Source organism: Patagioenas fasciata, chromosome 1, assembly GCF_037038585.1.
Source record: "Patagioenas fasciata isolate bPatFas1 chromosome 1, bPatFas1.hap1, whole genome shotgun sequence".
Taxonomy (NCBI): domain Eukaryota; kingdom Metazoa; phylum Chordata; class Aves; order Columbiformes; family Columbidae; genus Patagioenas; species Patagioenas fasciata.
This window is the reverse complement of record NC_092520.1, coordinates 145,253,778-145,266,626: the sequence shown is the minus strand read 5'-3', so window position 1 is coordinate 145,266,626 and position 12,849 is coordinate 145,253,778. Positions and strand designations below refer to the sequence as shown.

Sequence of the window (12,849 nt, the reverse complement as noted above, 5' to 3'; positions counted from 1 at the left end):
AGCTACAAGTAACACCTAATTGAAATTTTTAAAACTTGTGCAGTGAGGAAATGCCACTGTGAACCCATTTCAATGAAGTGTATGCAGATAAAAAAAGGACTGGGAGGGAAATGAAGACAATCCTCAGCAAAATTTAGCTGTTGCTTGCAATTGCTGGTTTTGACAATAGGAAGAAGCACAAGTAATTCCTCTCTGAAGCTGTCAGAACTGTTCCACAGCTTTTTCTGCCTTTTCCAAGGGCAGCCGTATAAGGCAGATAAAAGGGAGGGATCCTGTGTTACTCAGGGTGGGACTTGATAAGTTGGGGGCAGAGTCAGGCAGCAGCAGCTCCTCTCTCTGGGGAGGCTGCTGTGTGGAGCTGAGGGAGCAGCAGTGAGATGGAGTAGAAGAATTCACAACAAGAGTAAGTAGGTACTGTTTGCCAGCTGGTTGTAGGCTTTTCTGTGCTTTATGTCTGACTGTGTGGGATCCCCTGCTTCGGTTAAGTAGGCTAGCAAATGTCTTTCAGGTAGCTGAGTTTGCAGCTGCTGGGTAGTCAGCCTTTTGCTGAAAGCACCTGTCTAGGTAGCCTCAGGACCCTAAAATTATTTATATGGAAGGAGTGTGTTTCTTAGGGTCATGCAGATTGATTTGGATGAAGGGCTTTGTGCTTCAATGTCTGGTCCCTCCATCTTTTCAGTGCCAAGAGAACTGATGAGGCATAGGAAGTATCTCTCTATTTGATGTAATACTAATATAGAAATGTATCCGTCCATCCTACCATGACCAGTGTTAAGAAATGAACACACTGTAAAAAGAGCACTAGTCCTTGTAAATATCTTATGGGATAACTTAGAGGGCTTTGTTCAAATGTCCTACAACAGTAGTTCATTCACTACAGATGAGGGTGTTAAAAAAACAACAAAAAATAAGCTTCATTTTTATTTATTTTTTTTAAAGGGGGTGAAGGCTGAAATTATCTCTCAGAATTATTCTGCTGAGGCTAAAGTAACTCAAAATGTGAGTGTGAGTCTCTTGTGACAGAGGAGCAGTCAGCTGCAACTCCTAGGTGTGCAGGATTCTTATTGTGGATAACAGAGTACATTGCAATATGTCATTAGAAACATAATTTTGACATTAAAGTCAGCTGTGCTTTGAAGGTAAAGTCACCTTCCATGATATTTCTAGTATTTTTGTCTTTTCATAATATCTTCATATTTTCACTTTAGCTAAGAGTTTAAAATAGGGCAGCTTTTCACCTTAGCGCACAAGAAATTAAGCAGTACAAAAATGACACTTCAGAAAGACAGCTGCTCTCAGTCTCACAAAATGATTAATATTGCTAAGTATTTGTGTGTATTAGCAGCAAGTGAAATCTGCCTCATGAAATATATATTGATTTATAAGGGTCTTATTTTCTGTTCTGTTTTCTCTAAGTACTTGCTTGAAATCAGTAAATTAGCCACAAACATTAAATGGCTGGAAGAAAATCAAGAATCAGGCCAGGGGTCTTTGATATTTTCTCTTGTAGCAATATTAACCTCCCGGTGACAGTTAGAATTAATGGTATCCTCCTGTTTACACTAGAGAAAATTTGTTCCTGAGTACTATGGACCTACAAGATCAGATTCCATGAGGGGACTACTATAATTTATTCAAGTCTTAAAATCATTCTGTAACACTGACACTCTAGATAAGATCTGTTGAGGTGAAGGTGTTGAAGTTCAAAACCTCAGTCAGGTGTGTTTCAGGCAACAGCAAGTTTGTAAATTCCAGGAAAATTTCACAGTTCCGTCTCTAATCAGGACACTTCAGCTTGAAGTAATACCATGGGATCAGCTCTCAAGACAACTCTGCTGCTGTACTAGTGCTGCACTATTTAGATAGTTCTAGGCTTCCTTCTTAACAAATGTGACTTGGAATTATAATTCTCTTTCTTCCTCCAGATGTCTTAACCTCTTTTCTTTCCCATCCTTCTGTTACTTCTGTTGTCTAGTATGTGTTGTTGTCTAATATGTTTTTCTGATTTAATTTCAGAAGCTGTGAGTGACAGCAGGTGACAGGCTGACAGCTCACACTCGTGTCAAAGACAAGCTCCCTGATAATAGCAGAAAGTCATCTTACCAGCTGCTGGAGAACACCCTGGGCAGGGAGGACATACAATACCTTCTTTATAATTTTAAATATTGATCAGGGTTGCTATCAACTGTGCGTTGTTACAGGATGTCCTGTGATAGCGAAGAAACTGTTGAGCACCCAATGTATAACCTCTGTGGACAGGTTAAAGGCTCCACTTCCCAACTTAGCAGTCTGAGTGGAAATAGGAAATCCGCAGCATTGCTGGAAGTTGGGGGGAACATAAGCAAGACGCAGTACTCTTCCGTGCCGCTGGATCCAGAAACTCCAATGGATAACGGATCTGGGATTCCCCACAGCACTGAGGAAGGCAGAAAGGCTGCAGCCTCAACAGGAAGTGAGGTCCACAGGACCTGTACAACCAAGTGTTTCCATAGCCGTTATTTAACTAAAACTAGTACACAGGGAGATGTCTACAACTTCCTAGAGAGGCCCAGTGGATGGAAGTGTTTCATCTATCATTTTACTGTGTAAGTACCTACATTTTCACTTAATCTTTGGTATAATAAAAATTTGAAACCATCCACTTAGTCATCCAGAAGTCACAGTACTTGAGCTCACAGGCTGAAACCCTGTTGCATGAGTGATCCCACTGAAAGCAAAGGAAAAACCAGTCTCTCAAATGCTCAACCACTATATCCATTAACATTTTGGGAGGAGTGTTTTTTATTCTTCACTTGATATTTGTCTTCAAAGATGTACACTGTATAATTTAATATTTCTGATGTGAATTCCTATATGATCATGGCAGTTTTTATTACTGCCTTGGCTTCTCTATGTTGTTCTAGCTTCAGATACTGCAGTTTACAATTACATGACATACGGAAGGTTTGGTTGTGATCAGGTAAGTCACATTTTAAGTCTATTTTGCTCATGTTGAAATACCAAAAGAAGTCATTTGTGGACAAACATTCATAACATCACTAATCTGAATTAATTTGCAGTTCTGAACACATAATGAGTACAATTTTAATAAAACTTTTTTTCATTGTACCACACATATAGTACTTGCAAGGAGAAAATTAAGGCTTCCAGTTACTCTTGTAAAACAGTGGTTAGTATATTAATACAACTGCTTCTCTTTTCCTTGAACTGCTTATGGTATCTGTCAAGTTTAGCAAGACCTCAGTTGCTATTTTAAATGTGCTTAACAGAATAATTTGTCATCTTAGCTGTAGAAATTGTCTGGCTGTGTTCTCACTGAGGCAAGGGGAAGTTTTGGTGGCTATGGTGAATGCAAACTGAGCCCAAATTCCTTGCTTTTATTATAAAATTAGCATAGGTCCTGAAGAAATTCAGAGCGTTGAAATTATTCTGTTTGTCTCAGATGAACTGATGGACTGACTGCAGTTTGTAAAAGCCATTTCAGTTACTGCAGTCAGAAACAGCCCAGAGAAATATATGGCAATTATGAGTCATTATGCTTCTATTTGGCATAAAATAGATGGTCTTATTAATACTTTTGCCCTTTCACCCCTCAAAATCATATATGGATTTTTTCAAAAGGACTTTTTGATTCATGAAATTTTACCAAGTAAAAGGCTAGGGTCTCTTTCAAGGAATATGCTTACAGTATATAATAATTCCTGAGGCTTAAATAGATGCAATTTATGAGATTTAAATATGTGAATAGTCATGATGTAAGCCTATTTGAGATTAGAACTTATTAATCTTGCTAAAATGCATTTGTTTCATCATCTGAGTTGCTTTTATCTCAGACTAAGGTTGACCGTTAATATGTACTTAAATTCTGCTATGGGCATTTCAATTTAAAAAAAGTATATATATACACACATGCCACACTAGAAATTTAGATAAAATATTGCTATTGCAAACAGAAAACTTTTTTTTTTTTTTTAACAATAGGTGGGTTCCTAACTTTAATGAAATAATATGGAAATTGACGCCTTTTAAAAGCTTTTCATTTCAGGTTGCTTGAAAGTGAAATATTTAAACATAGGACAAAATGCTGGCTAAAACCTAAGTGTATTTGTCCTAGTAATAATCCCAATGACTACATGGTGTGTTCATTTATATAACAAGTTTCTATTTTGGAAAGAACATACTATTCAACATTAAGTATCGTGAAAGTTAAACATTGTTAAAGCAATACAGAGCTAATCTAAAGTAGAATTAATTTTATAATGACTACAAGCTGTAATTTATTTTTTAAAAAGCTTCCTCTGTTATATCTATGGTTTTCAGGTAATTTATGTAGAGTTGATCTGATGATGATGATGATGACTATTTTAACAACAAATCCAGTCTTCCAAGTCTGTAGCTGATATTTGTGTATCATCCCTTCATTGTTCTTTTGTCCTTCATATGCCATAAAGATCACATAACTTGTGTACAAACTTGTTGGAAGTTTCTATCCAAGAGGGACTGGAGTCTGTACTGATCTGGAGCCAGTTCTGCTAGAAAGAACCTAACAGGCAAGACAAGGGAACAGCAAGTGCTCCAGGAGGTGACCTTCCTCTTGCCTTCTGAAATTACCAAAATAATCTCATTTTGTGTAACATTTGTTGTATGCCTGATGCTTCAAGTTTATTTTAAGGGAGTAAACTCGTGCTCCTTAGGGAACTTCATAAGGTCTGTTAGAAAGGGGACTTATTTTTGCCCAATTACATCTGAAATTCATCTTATTTTAGTGAAGTTATTCCAGGCTAAAACTGTGGTTTAAAAACAAAATATTTGAAGAGGTGAGTGGATTTGCTTGAGAATTCTCCTTCCCAGTTCTGAAAACTTCCTCATTTAAGTAATTTTCAGCTTCACTGTAGGTACTGTGAAATACTGAAGTTCTGAAATCCCCAATAAGAGGGTAAAGAACAAGTTAGAAAGAGGTGAGGGCTTGAGAAAAAGCTGTGACATGCATCCACAATATATTGATCCTGACCAACCAGTTCTCGCAGCTATATGTTGAATATCAATATACGTTAAGGTCCAGCTGTTTGCCATATGGTCCTCAGTTCAGAAAAAAGAGTGTGTGCATGGCTTAAATTTGATTTTTAAATACAACTATGCATTTGTTTAAATCATACCCACATGTCAAACTGTTAGGGTGTAATCCTCATATTTTATCTTTTGAATGATTAGTACAATATGTGTTGGTGATGAGTTATGTATGGCAATGAAGTTACTTGGCAAATCTACGTATTTAAATTATTTATTTGTAAGTGGAACCTTATTCATGTGATAAGTTTACATTTCTGAAATGTATATGTGTTTAATTACAACTGGAATGGCTCAATTATAGTCTAGAACATTGTGTTCATTTGACTGAAATACTGTGTTCACATACGTGTGAACTGAGTAGGGAGGAGTGAAGCCAGACAGTTTTCCTGATGATAAGGTTATTGACCCCTGTTTAGATGCTAGGCAGCAATGATCATAAACCAAAACCAGAATCCAATGTATGTGCTCAAAGTGCTAGAATGTAATTTTAGCGGGGAACACTACACTGCCAAGTCTTTGCAGGCCACCTTCGCCCTGGGCAAAAGGTGGTGATGGCCTGGCTTTTCTGTCACTTTTGTAGAGGCATAGAATGAGAAGTAGGAAAGTGCAATTCAAGCCTATGGAAAGAAAAGGATCCCTATATGTGCACCCATGTGCACTCAGAGACCCAAGGGGTGACTGGTAATAGAAGAACACCTTCTCTCTTGTGTTCAAGGAGAAGGGGTAACTACTTGCTGTCATATGTTAATTTGTTCTGAGTGTGAGCAGTAGAGGCCACCTTGTGTCAGCCTAAGGCTGTGCCAGCATCACAACAGAGCCCTGTGCTGCACAGCTGCACCAACTCGGGTCCCAGGATTGTGCAGATTTGCATTGAAACTGACTGTATATCTGAGCAAACATGGTGGATCCTTAGTACCTTTTCCCCTCAGATTCACCCAGTTGTTTTTACTCACTGCAATCCAACCTCCTTGTCCTATCTTTTCCATTTCTCTGGAACATCCAGAGATTTCTAATTTTGGTCTTTTTAGCTGCTGTTGGTTGGGCAACTAATTATTTTTTTTTTTTTAGTTAAAAGCCAGAAGCTTAAAGGGAATCTGGGTGGGTAGCACTTGGACTAAGAAGTGAGGAAGCAGAACAAATGGCTACACTGAGTCTGGTGAAACAGGAACAGAGGAAAACCTGGGACTGAGAGGTAGAAGGCTTGACTGGATTGTCATAGAAATTGTGATTGGTGCCAGTGATGCTGAAAATGGAGAGAAAGCGATACAAGAGCAGTCTACCTGAAGAACAAAGAGAAGCAGACTTAAGCAGGAAGGACAAAGAAAAAAAAGGACTAGCAGCTTTAGAAGATCAGAAGGCTGGATAGGCACAAACAGCTGGAACAGCAGGACAGCCGAAAATGGTCAAAAAACTCAGAGAGCCACTGGGAGGAAGAAGGGGTAGGACAGGACAGCTAGGAGCTAGGGGAAAGAGGGAGCATGGAATTCATGATGGGAGAAGGAACCTTTAACCCATAGGCAACTGGTTTGAATCTCATCCAAGTCAATAGTGAAGAAGAAGTAATGACTGTGGGGAGATACAAAAGGAGCTGTTGGTCTCAGTCCAGTTCTTAGCAAACGGATGTCAGCATCACTGCTGGAGTTAGCACAGCTGGAAGGCTTGTTGGCAGCCAGTAGAGAAACCACAGGCTGGTTGAAAACGGAGGCAAGTCTAAGGCAAGAGGGAGGCCCATGAGAGGGACTCTCAGATTGTGTTCTCAGACCTGACATTTTCTTGTCGTATAACACTGTGAAAGTTTAAGTGAAAACTTACAGCTGTTCCAGCTTACTTTGTGCTAGTTTAGCCACTTGCTAAATGAGTGTTAGATCTTGTTCTCATTTAAAAGTTAGACCAATCTTTATGTCTCATAACTTCCCACGAGATGGGGTGAGCCAATCTAACAGCCCACTGCTAACAAACCACCTCTGGTTCTGCTTCCCTCATCTGCCTTAGCAGTTCAGTTTAGTCCTGCCAGCTCCAGTTGTCCTTGGATATCCTTGGATCACTGAGCCAATTCAACTTCTTATGCTAGCAGAAACCTAGGCCAGCAGGGAAAAGTGAATGGTCTTCTGTCAGGTTAGTAATACACATTCTGCTCTTGAAATACTGTTCACTATTGTTCTCTTAGTGCACCTAGTGGATCGTAATCACCTGTTAAATTTCTTATAAAATTGTACAGAATAATTGCAAAGTAACACTGCAAATTGTCTGGCAAGTACTGCAGACCACCTGGTTTGACTGCACAACATTTTCCAAATGCAGAGTTTGCCTAGCAACTAAGTCTGCTCTCCAGGCTCCCTTTTGATTTATGGGGAAACAACTCCTCCAAATGGTGACTTGAAGAGAAAAATGGCTGTTGCTCTGAAGCCTTCCTGGGGGATGCTGTCTGTCTCTCTGTTGACCACATGGAAGAGAAAAGGAGAATGTCCTCCTTAGAATATAGTTTCACAAGAGCTGGCATAATAGTTTACTGGTACCAAAAGTGGAATATTCCCTCTACCACCTTCCCATCTTCTCTCTTGGCCATACATTTCTTCTACATAATGTCTTCTGCTTCTGGCACTTGCTGGAGCCTTTCTAAGCTGAGTCAACTCATTGTAATGGCAGAGATATAGCCCAGCAAGAAAGTGAGTAGCTTTTGATACCTGAAAGAGTTATAGCGTCTCAGCAAATGGTCTGATGGTGCTGGAACCAGTAGTAACCAGTTAGACAAGACTGAAATGGGATGCAGGAGAGCTCTCCATTTTACCACCAATGAACTGTCATGTTGGCTTAGTTGCATATGAAAACGTGAGTTTGCTTTGTTACCCCTCTCTCATTCATAATGACGCCCACAGCTTCCTCACAAGAGAGGCGCACACATGCACTCTCACACGTGTTCCTGGCAGCTTGTTGCAAAGAACTCATCTAAGGAATCACTGTTGAGTAATTTGTATGAACAATATCAATACCGTCGCTAACTTATAATTTTGGGAGGAAAGTACAGAAGATCAAGAACACATTTGTAAAATGAGGGCTGGCCTGCTAAGGGATTTTTCCTTTACGAAAGGTTCTATGTACCGATATCTGCATCACTATGATTCGTTTTGTGTTTTTTTTTTTTTTCTTTCCTCAGCTTCACGTAAGAAATGCTGTAGTCATGTTCTCTTAATGCAATTGAAGAAGTTAAGAGTCACCATTCTGGCTGATATTCCATTTTTGTTCAGCATAGAAGCATTGCTGATGTAAAGCACATTAAAGGGCAAAAATAAAATGTGAGACATTTGCCTGCATATCTTTTGATTCTTTAAGTATAAAAGCTCTCAGAGAAACTAATATATAGAGTGAGTAAGTTAGCATAGTATTCTCCTGCTTACATTTTTATCTGTAAATGGAGCCTCTTGCCCATTATTTATAACTGTTTATCTCAAAGGGACCATCAAATTCCCATTTCTCTCCTTTCCACATTTATCTCTAGAATGCAAGCAGCTATTTTGCTTTTTCCAATGATGTGATTGTAATGTAACCAACATGAGCAACAACTAAAGTTCAGAGTAGTTGCAAACATATGACTGCTTTCAAGATTCTGGTTTTGACCTAGATGTCACAGCTTAGATCTGGACATGATGTACATTCATAAGGGCAAGTTAGGGTATTTTATTATCCTTATTGGGTTCAGGATGTTTATTTCCAGCATAACAATTACTTATTTGGACATTTTATATAGAAATTGAACTGAGAAGTTTTCCAATTTGTAACTATAGTAACTAGTTTTTGTCTATATGTTACGTCTATATGTATGTATCTCTATATACAGAGAGGTACTAAGCTGATGTCTTGTCTATGATGATAAACTTTGGATATCAAAAGATGAGTGATACTAAAGGGAATAAACCCAAGAACTATTAATTTCATGAAAGTGGAATAATCTTACTGCTACTTAGGGTTGCATGTTCAGCTGGATATGGTGGAATGGCTTAAGTTGCTAATGGAGGTGCACTAATATTAAACAGAATTATCTTTAGTATTCTAGAAAGTCCAGAGACTGAGCTATTCTAAAAATACATGGAGACAGTTATAAATTTTTAACCTCTTTTCTGAAGGAAATGAGGTTACTGCAACCACACTGTCTGAGCGCATCTGTCTGAAAGTGCCTTGCAAAAAAATTTTGAGCCAGTTGGCAAGTTTCAGCTAATATTGACAGAGGATGAGACATGTCAGAGATATTAAATTTCTTCATGTTTTGTTAAAATAAGCATTTGGGTAGAAGATGGATAAGTTAATAACTCCAAAGACGAAAATACTTCCCTTGAGCTCAAGTAGATTGTTTGGCACCAAAGAGTCTTTTCAGGAGAGAGATGTTACAATAGTTTCTAAGGAAGAACTTTGATCTGAGCATACTTCACTTTAGGCACAGAATAACCTAACCACAGAGCACAAAGCCACAGGCTGCATAAGTTTTATTTTCATTTTTTGAAATTATTGATGACTTTTTCCATCATTTATGTAAGAAATTCAATCCATCTTATTCTAGAAGCTCAGTTTTGTAATGGACTCTGCAATGAATGCGCATTAGTGTTCCCACAGGTTAATGTTGTTTCTATAGTGAAACCATTTGTTTCTATAACGAAAATAAATACTGTAGTGTGACATTAATATGGTGTTGTTGATGGAATTTTGTTACTCTTTTGTGGAAAAATGCTCTATTCTTACAGAAACAATAAAAATAAAAAGGTACTCCTTGATGTTAATGTTACAATCGCTTATTAACTTGTGGAATTCACATGGTATCAAATTCAAGAACGAAAGTGCTTCAGATGTCTTCATGATAATCAAGCTGGCACTAGCTTGTTAATAAATGTATTTGCACAGCAACATTATATGTATTTATTTTTTTTTTGCTTTTTTGAAACTTGAACTCAGAAACATTAATTCATGTGAGTACTACAAAGAGATTTGTGTTACATTGTAAATGGTGGCAGTAATTTCCTGTCCCTGTGGGGTTGTGTCTGAGATCACATGCTGAAACCTACTGATCTTTTTTCTCACAGTCCAAGTTGATGATAAATATATCAGAATCATGAACACTGATCATGAAGTCATGATGATGAAGTGTTTCTATGTTTAAAGAACTTAATAGGTCTCTTCTAGAAAGTCTTAGTGCTACAGAATCAAAACAGAAGCTTGATTCCTGTACCCAGGGAAGGAGAGGACATCCAGACATTCTGGTAACAAGACATACGGAGATAAGAGCAAAAAAGACAAACGTAGCAGCATGGATGTTAGAGGAAGATAAAGGCACTCGATTAAATCCTAGAAATGGCAGGGCACTGAGAAAAGGTTTCTGTAAGATCAGTCCTTCTGGCAATTGTAATGGATGCACGAATGTAATTTATCAGTTCTGGATTAGTGCCAGCTAACCTCAGAGAAAAGGTAAAATCCAAGTCTTAGAACTCTAAAGAGCAGCAAATATGTGAGGCTGTTAAATGCTTTGAAAATGTGAAAGGCTCCTTATTAGTAGGAATTGTGGATTTTTAAAAAATAACATGTCTTTGGGAAGTTGGTTCAGAAAGCTGGTTTGAAGTGGGAGATATTTCCCTGTGATGTGTGTGGCTCATGCTGTGATTTGAACAGCACTGGTATTAGCTATTGATTAAAACTGGTTTGTGATAGTTTATACATATGCAGGTGAAAGGCCTAAAGAAAAATACAGAATAGAGTGTATGTTTGTAAACTACCTTTAAAATTTTCTAGGTGTGTAGAAATACTAGCTAATTACTTTGGATTGGAGCCAGCTGGACAACTTCATGTTGCATGCAATTGGGCCATCAGGCATTTCTGGATGCAATCTAGAATGAGCTGAAGGAAAGAAATGAAAACAGATGCCTTCCATATACCCATGTTCTAGGTGGACTTTTCCTTTGGTTGAAGGCTTCAGATCCCTGAAAATACTTTATTCTGAGGCAAACCAGAAAGTTAGATATACCCAAACTCCTTGTCAGGCAGGATGCCTGTTAGCAGCATCTAAAGCTAGGCAGGCTTCCATTCAAACCTCTCTGATCTCCTCCAGTTCTGCTGAAACCGACACATTCCCAGACTACTTTCTAATTTTAACATATTGGTGTTTTCAACAGAAAAATAGTTCCTTTACCAAAGTTTCCAACCAAGTCTAATTTGTGTAGGATCACATAGGTATAAGGTCAAGACCTTTCCGCAAAACTTCAAATCTCAGGAGCCTGGAAATACATCTCTGAGAGAACCAAGGGATGCCACAACTTCCCTACAAAGGCACACGGACAACCTTCTCTTATGACTTAGTCAGAAATTCATCTGGATAACAAAATTATGTAAGCACCAGGAATGAGATTTTCTTCAGACTAGCAGCAATGTTTTGTAGAAGCACTTGGCTATTCAACATAACACAGTATAATCCCATTTAGAAGAAACTTAAGTGCTTCATACATGCAGGAATTAGAAAATTTTGCAATTCTATAGCACGAAAAAATGGACATGCTGTCCTTAATTTTCTTGCCACAAAATAGCCACTTAAAATAAAGAGCAGCCCATGCCTCTGGAGCCCCTAATAGAGTTTTATGTTGGCTATACTAATTTATTCCCCCTGACCACATGATGTCTTCAAGCTATCTGTCTCTGCTGAACAACTCTGTAGTTTATCATCAAGTAAAAAGCCAAAGGACCAATGGGTGTAGTTGCACTTAGATTTAGTTGGACATATTACCATTAATCCAATCTCTTTCTCTTGTAATTTAACTCCACCTGAAGCAATTGGATTTCTTCTGTCCTAGTGTGCTAGTAGAACAGAACAGTTTGACTTCACATCTTGCTGGAGCAAACAGTGTATAGGATAAAAAAAATCATCTAAGAGACTAAAAACCAGGTTTTGGATGTAATTTAAAATGGAAATGTATATAAGCCATTTAAGTTTATCTAGCTTAAGGGCTTTCACACAGTGAAGTAAGTCACAGTAGCTCTGTTTCAAGGAAGGAACACAGCAGGGGAAAGACATACCTAGTTGTGTTAAAAACACCAGTGGCCCATGATCAAGGCATCTGAACACTACAGTGCTTAGGTTTCAACAGTTTTTCTATAATAACTTTTGCTGATTGTCTTTTATTGTAGAACTCACATTTTTCTGAAAATATTTTCTTCTCTGAACATAGCTTTGCAGAGTCAATGAAATTTGGCAAGCCCAAAAGGCCAAAAAGCTACTGTTTTGTATTTGGTTGCCAAGGAGTATGTCTCTGTCTACCAGTTTATAAGTTTGTCCTCTCCTCACCCATCTCTTTTTTTTTTTGTTGTTGTTCAAGAGATAACATTCCCACAAGCATTTCATATATCAACACTTCAAGTATACTTTTCTACAGCAGATAAACACAAAAACCCCATGCACAGATAGTCTTTGCTAGAAATGGCATTATTTGATGCAAAAGTTAAAAGGAGGAATGATTAATACTTCTCCTTTAAGAGCTTTCATTAGGTTTGTCTTCCATGAAAAAATGAGATTGTTACAGCATGACCTTGAAAGAGTTCACCCTTGATAAAGTACTTGACATCATTTTGCTTTCAGTGTAGTTAACCTACTAGTTCCAAGTGTTTGCAGGCTTCAGTAGAACATACTCATAGCCAATTATCTCCTAAACAGAATTTGTCCCTGGCTACAATAACAACAGAAACATGTTTACAGTTGCACTATCTACTTTCCCAAATGAAGTAATGGTTAGGGAGATCGGGACACAGAGA

The 12,849-nt window shown here is 38.1% G+C and overlaps 1 protein-coding gene across 1 annotated transcript in view; it reads left to right on the top strand.

Moving 5' to 3' along the window:
* Positions 1-317: 317 nt before the first annotated feature.
* LOC136103960 (potassium voltage-gated channel subfamily KQT member 1-like) overlaps positions 318-12,849 on the top strand; it is a 491,583-nt gene continuing 479,051 nt past the window's right edge. Inside the window, exons 1-2 of the mRNA XM_065842505.2 lie at positions 318-403; positions 2,017-2,585. Of these exons, the coding sequence (XP_065698577.2) occupies positions 2,203-2,585 (383 nt within the window). The 5' untranslated portion in view covers positions 318-403; positions 2,017-2,202. The remainder of the gene's footprint in view (positions 404-2,016; positions 2,586-12,849) is intronic.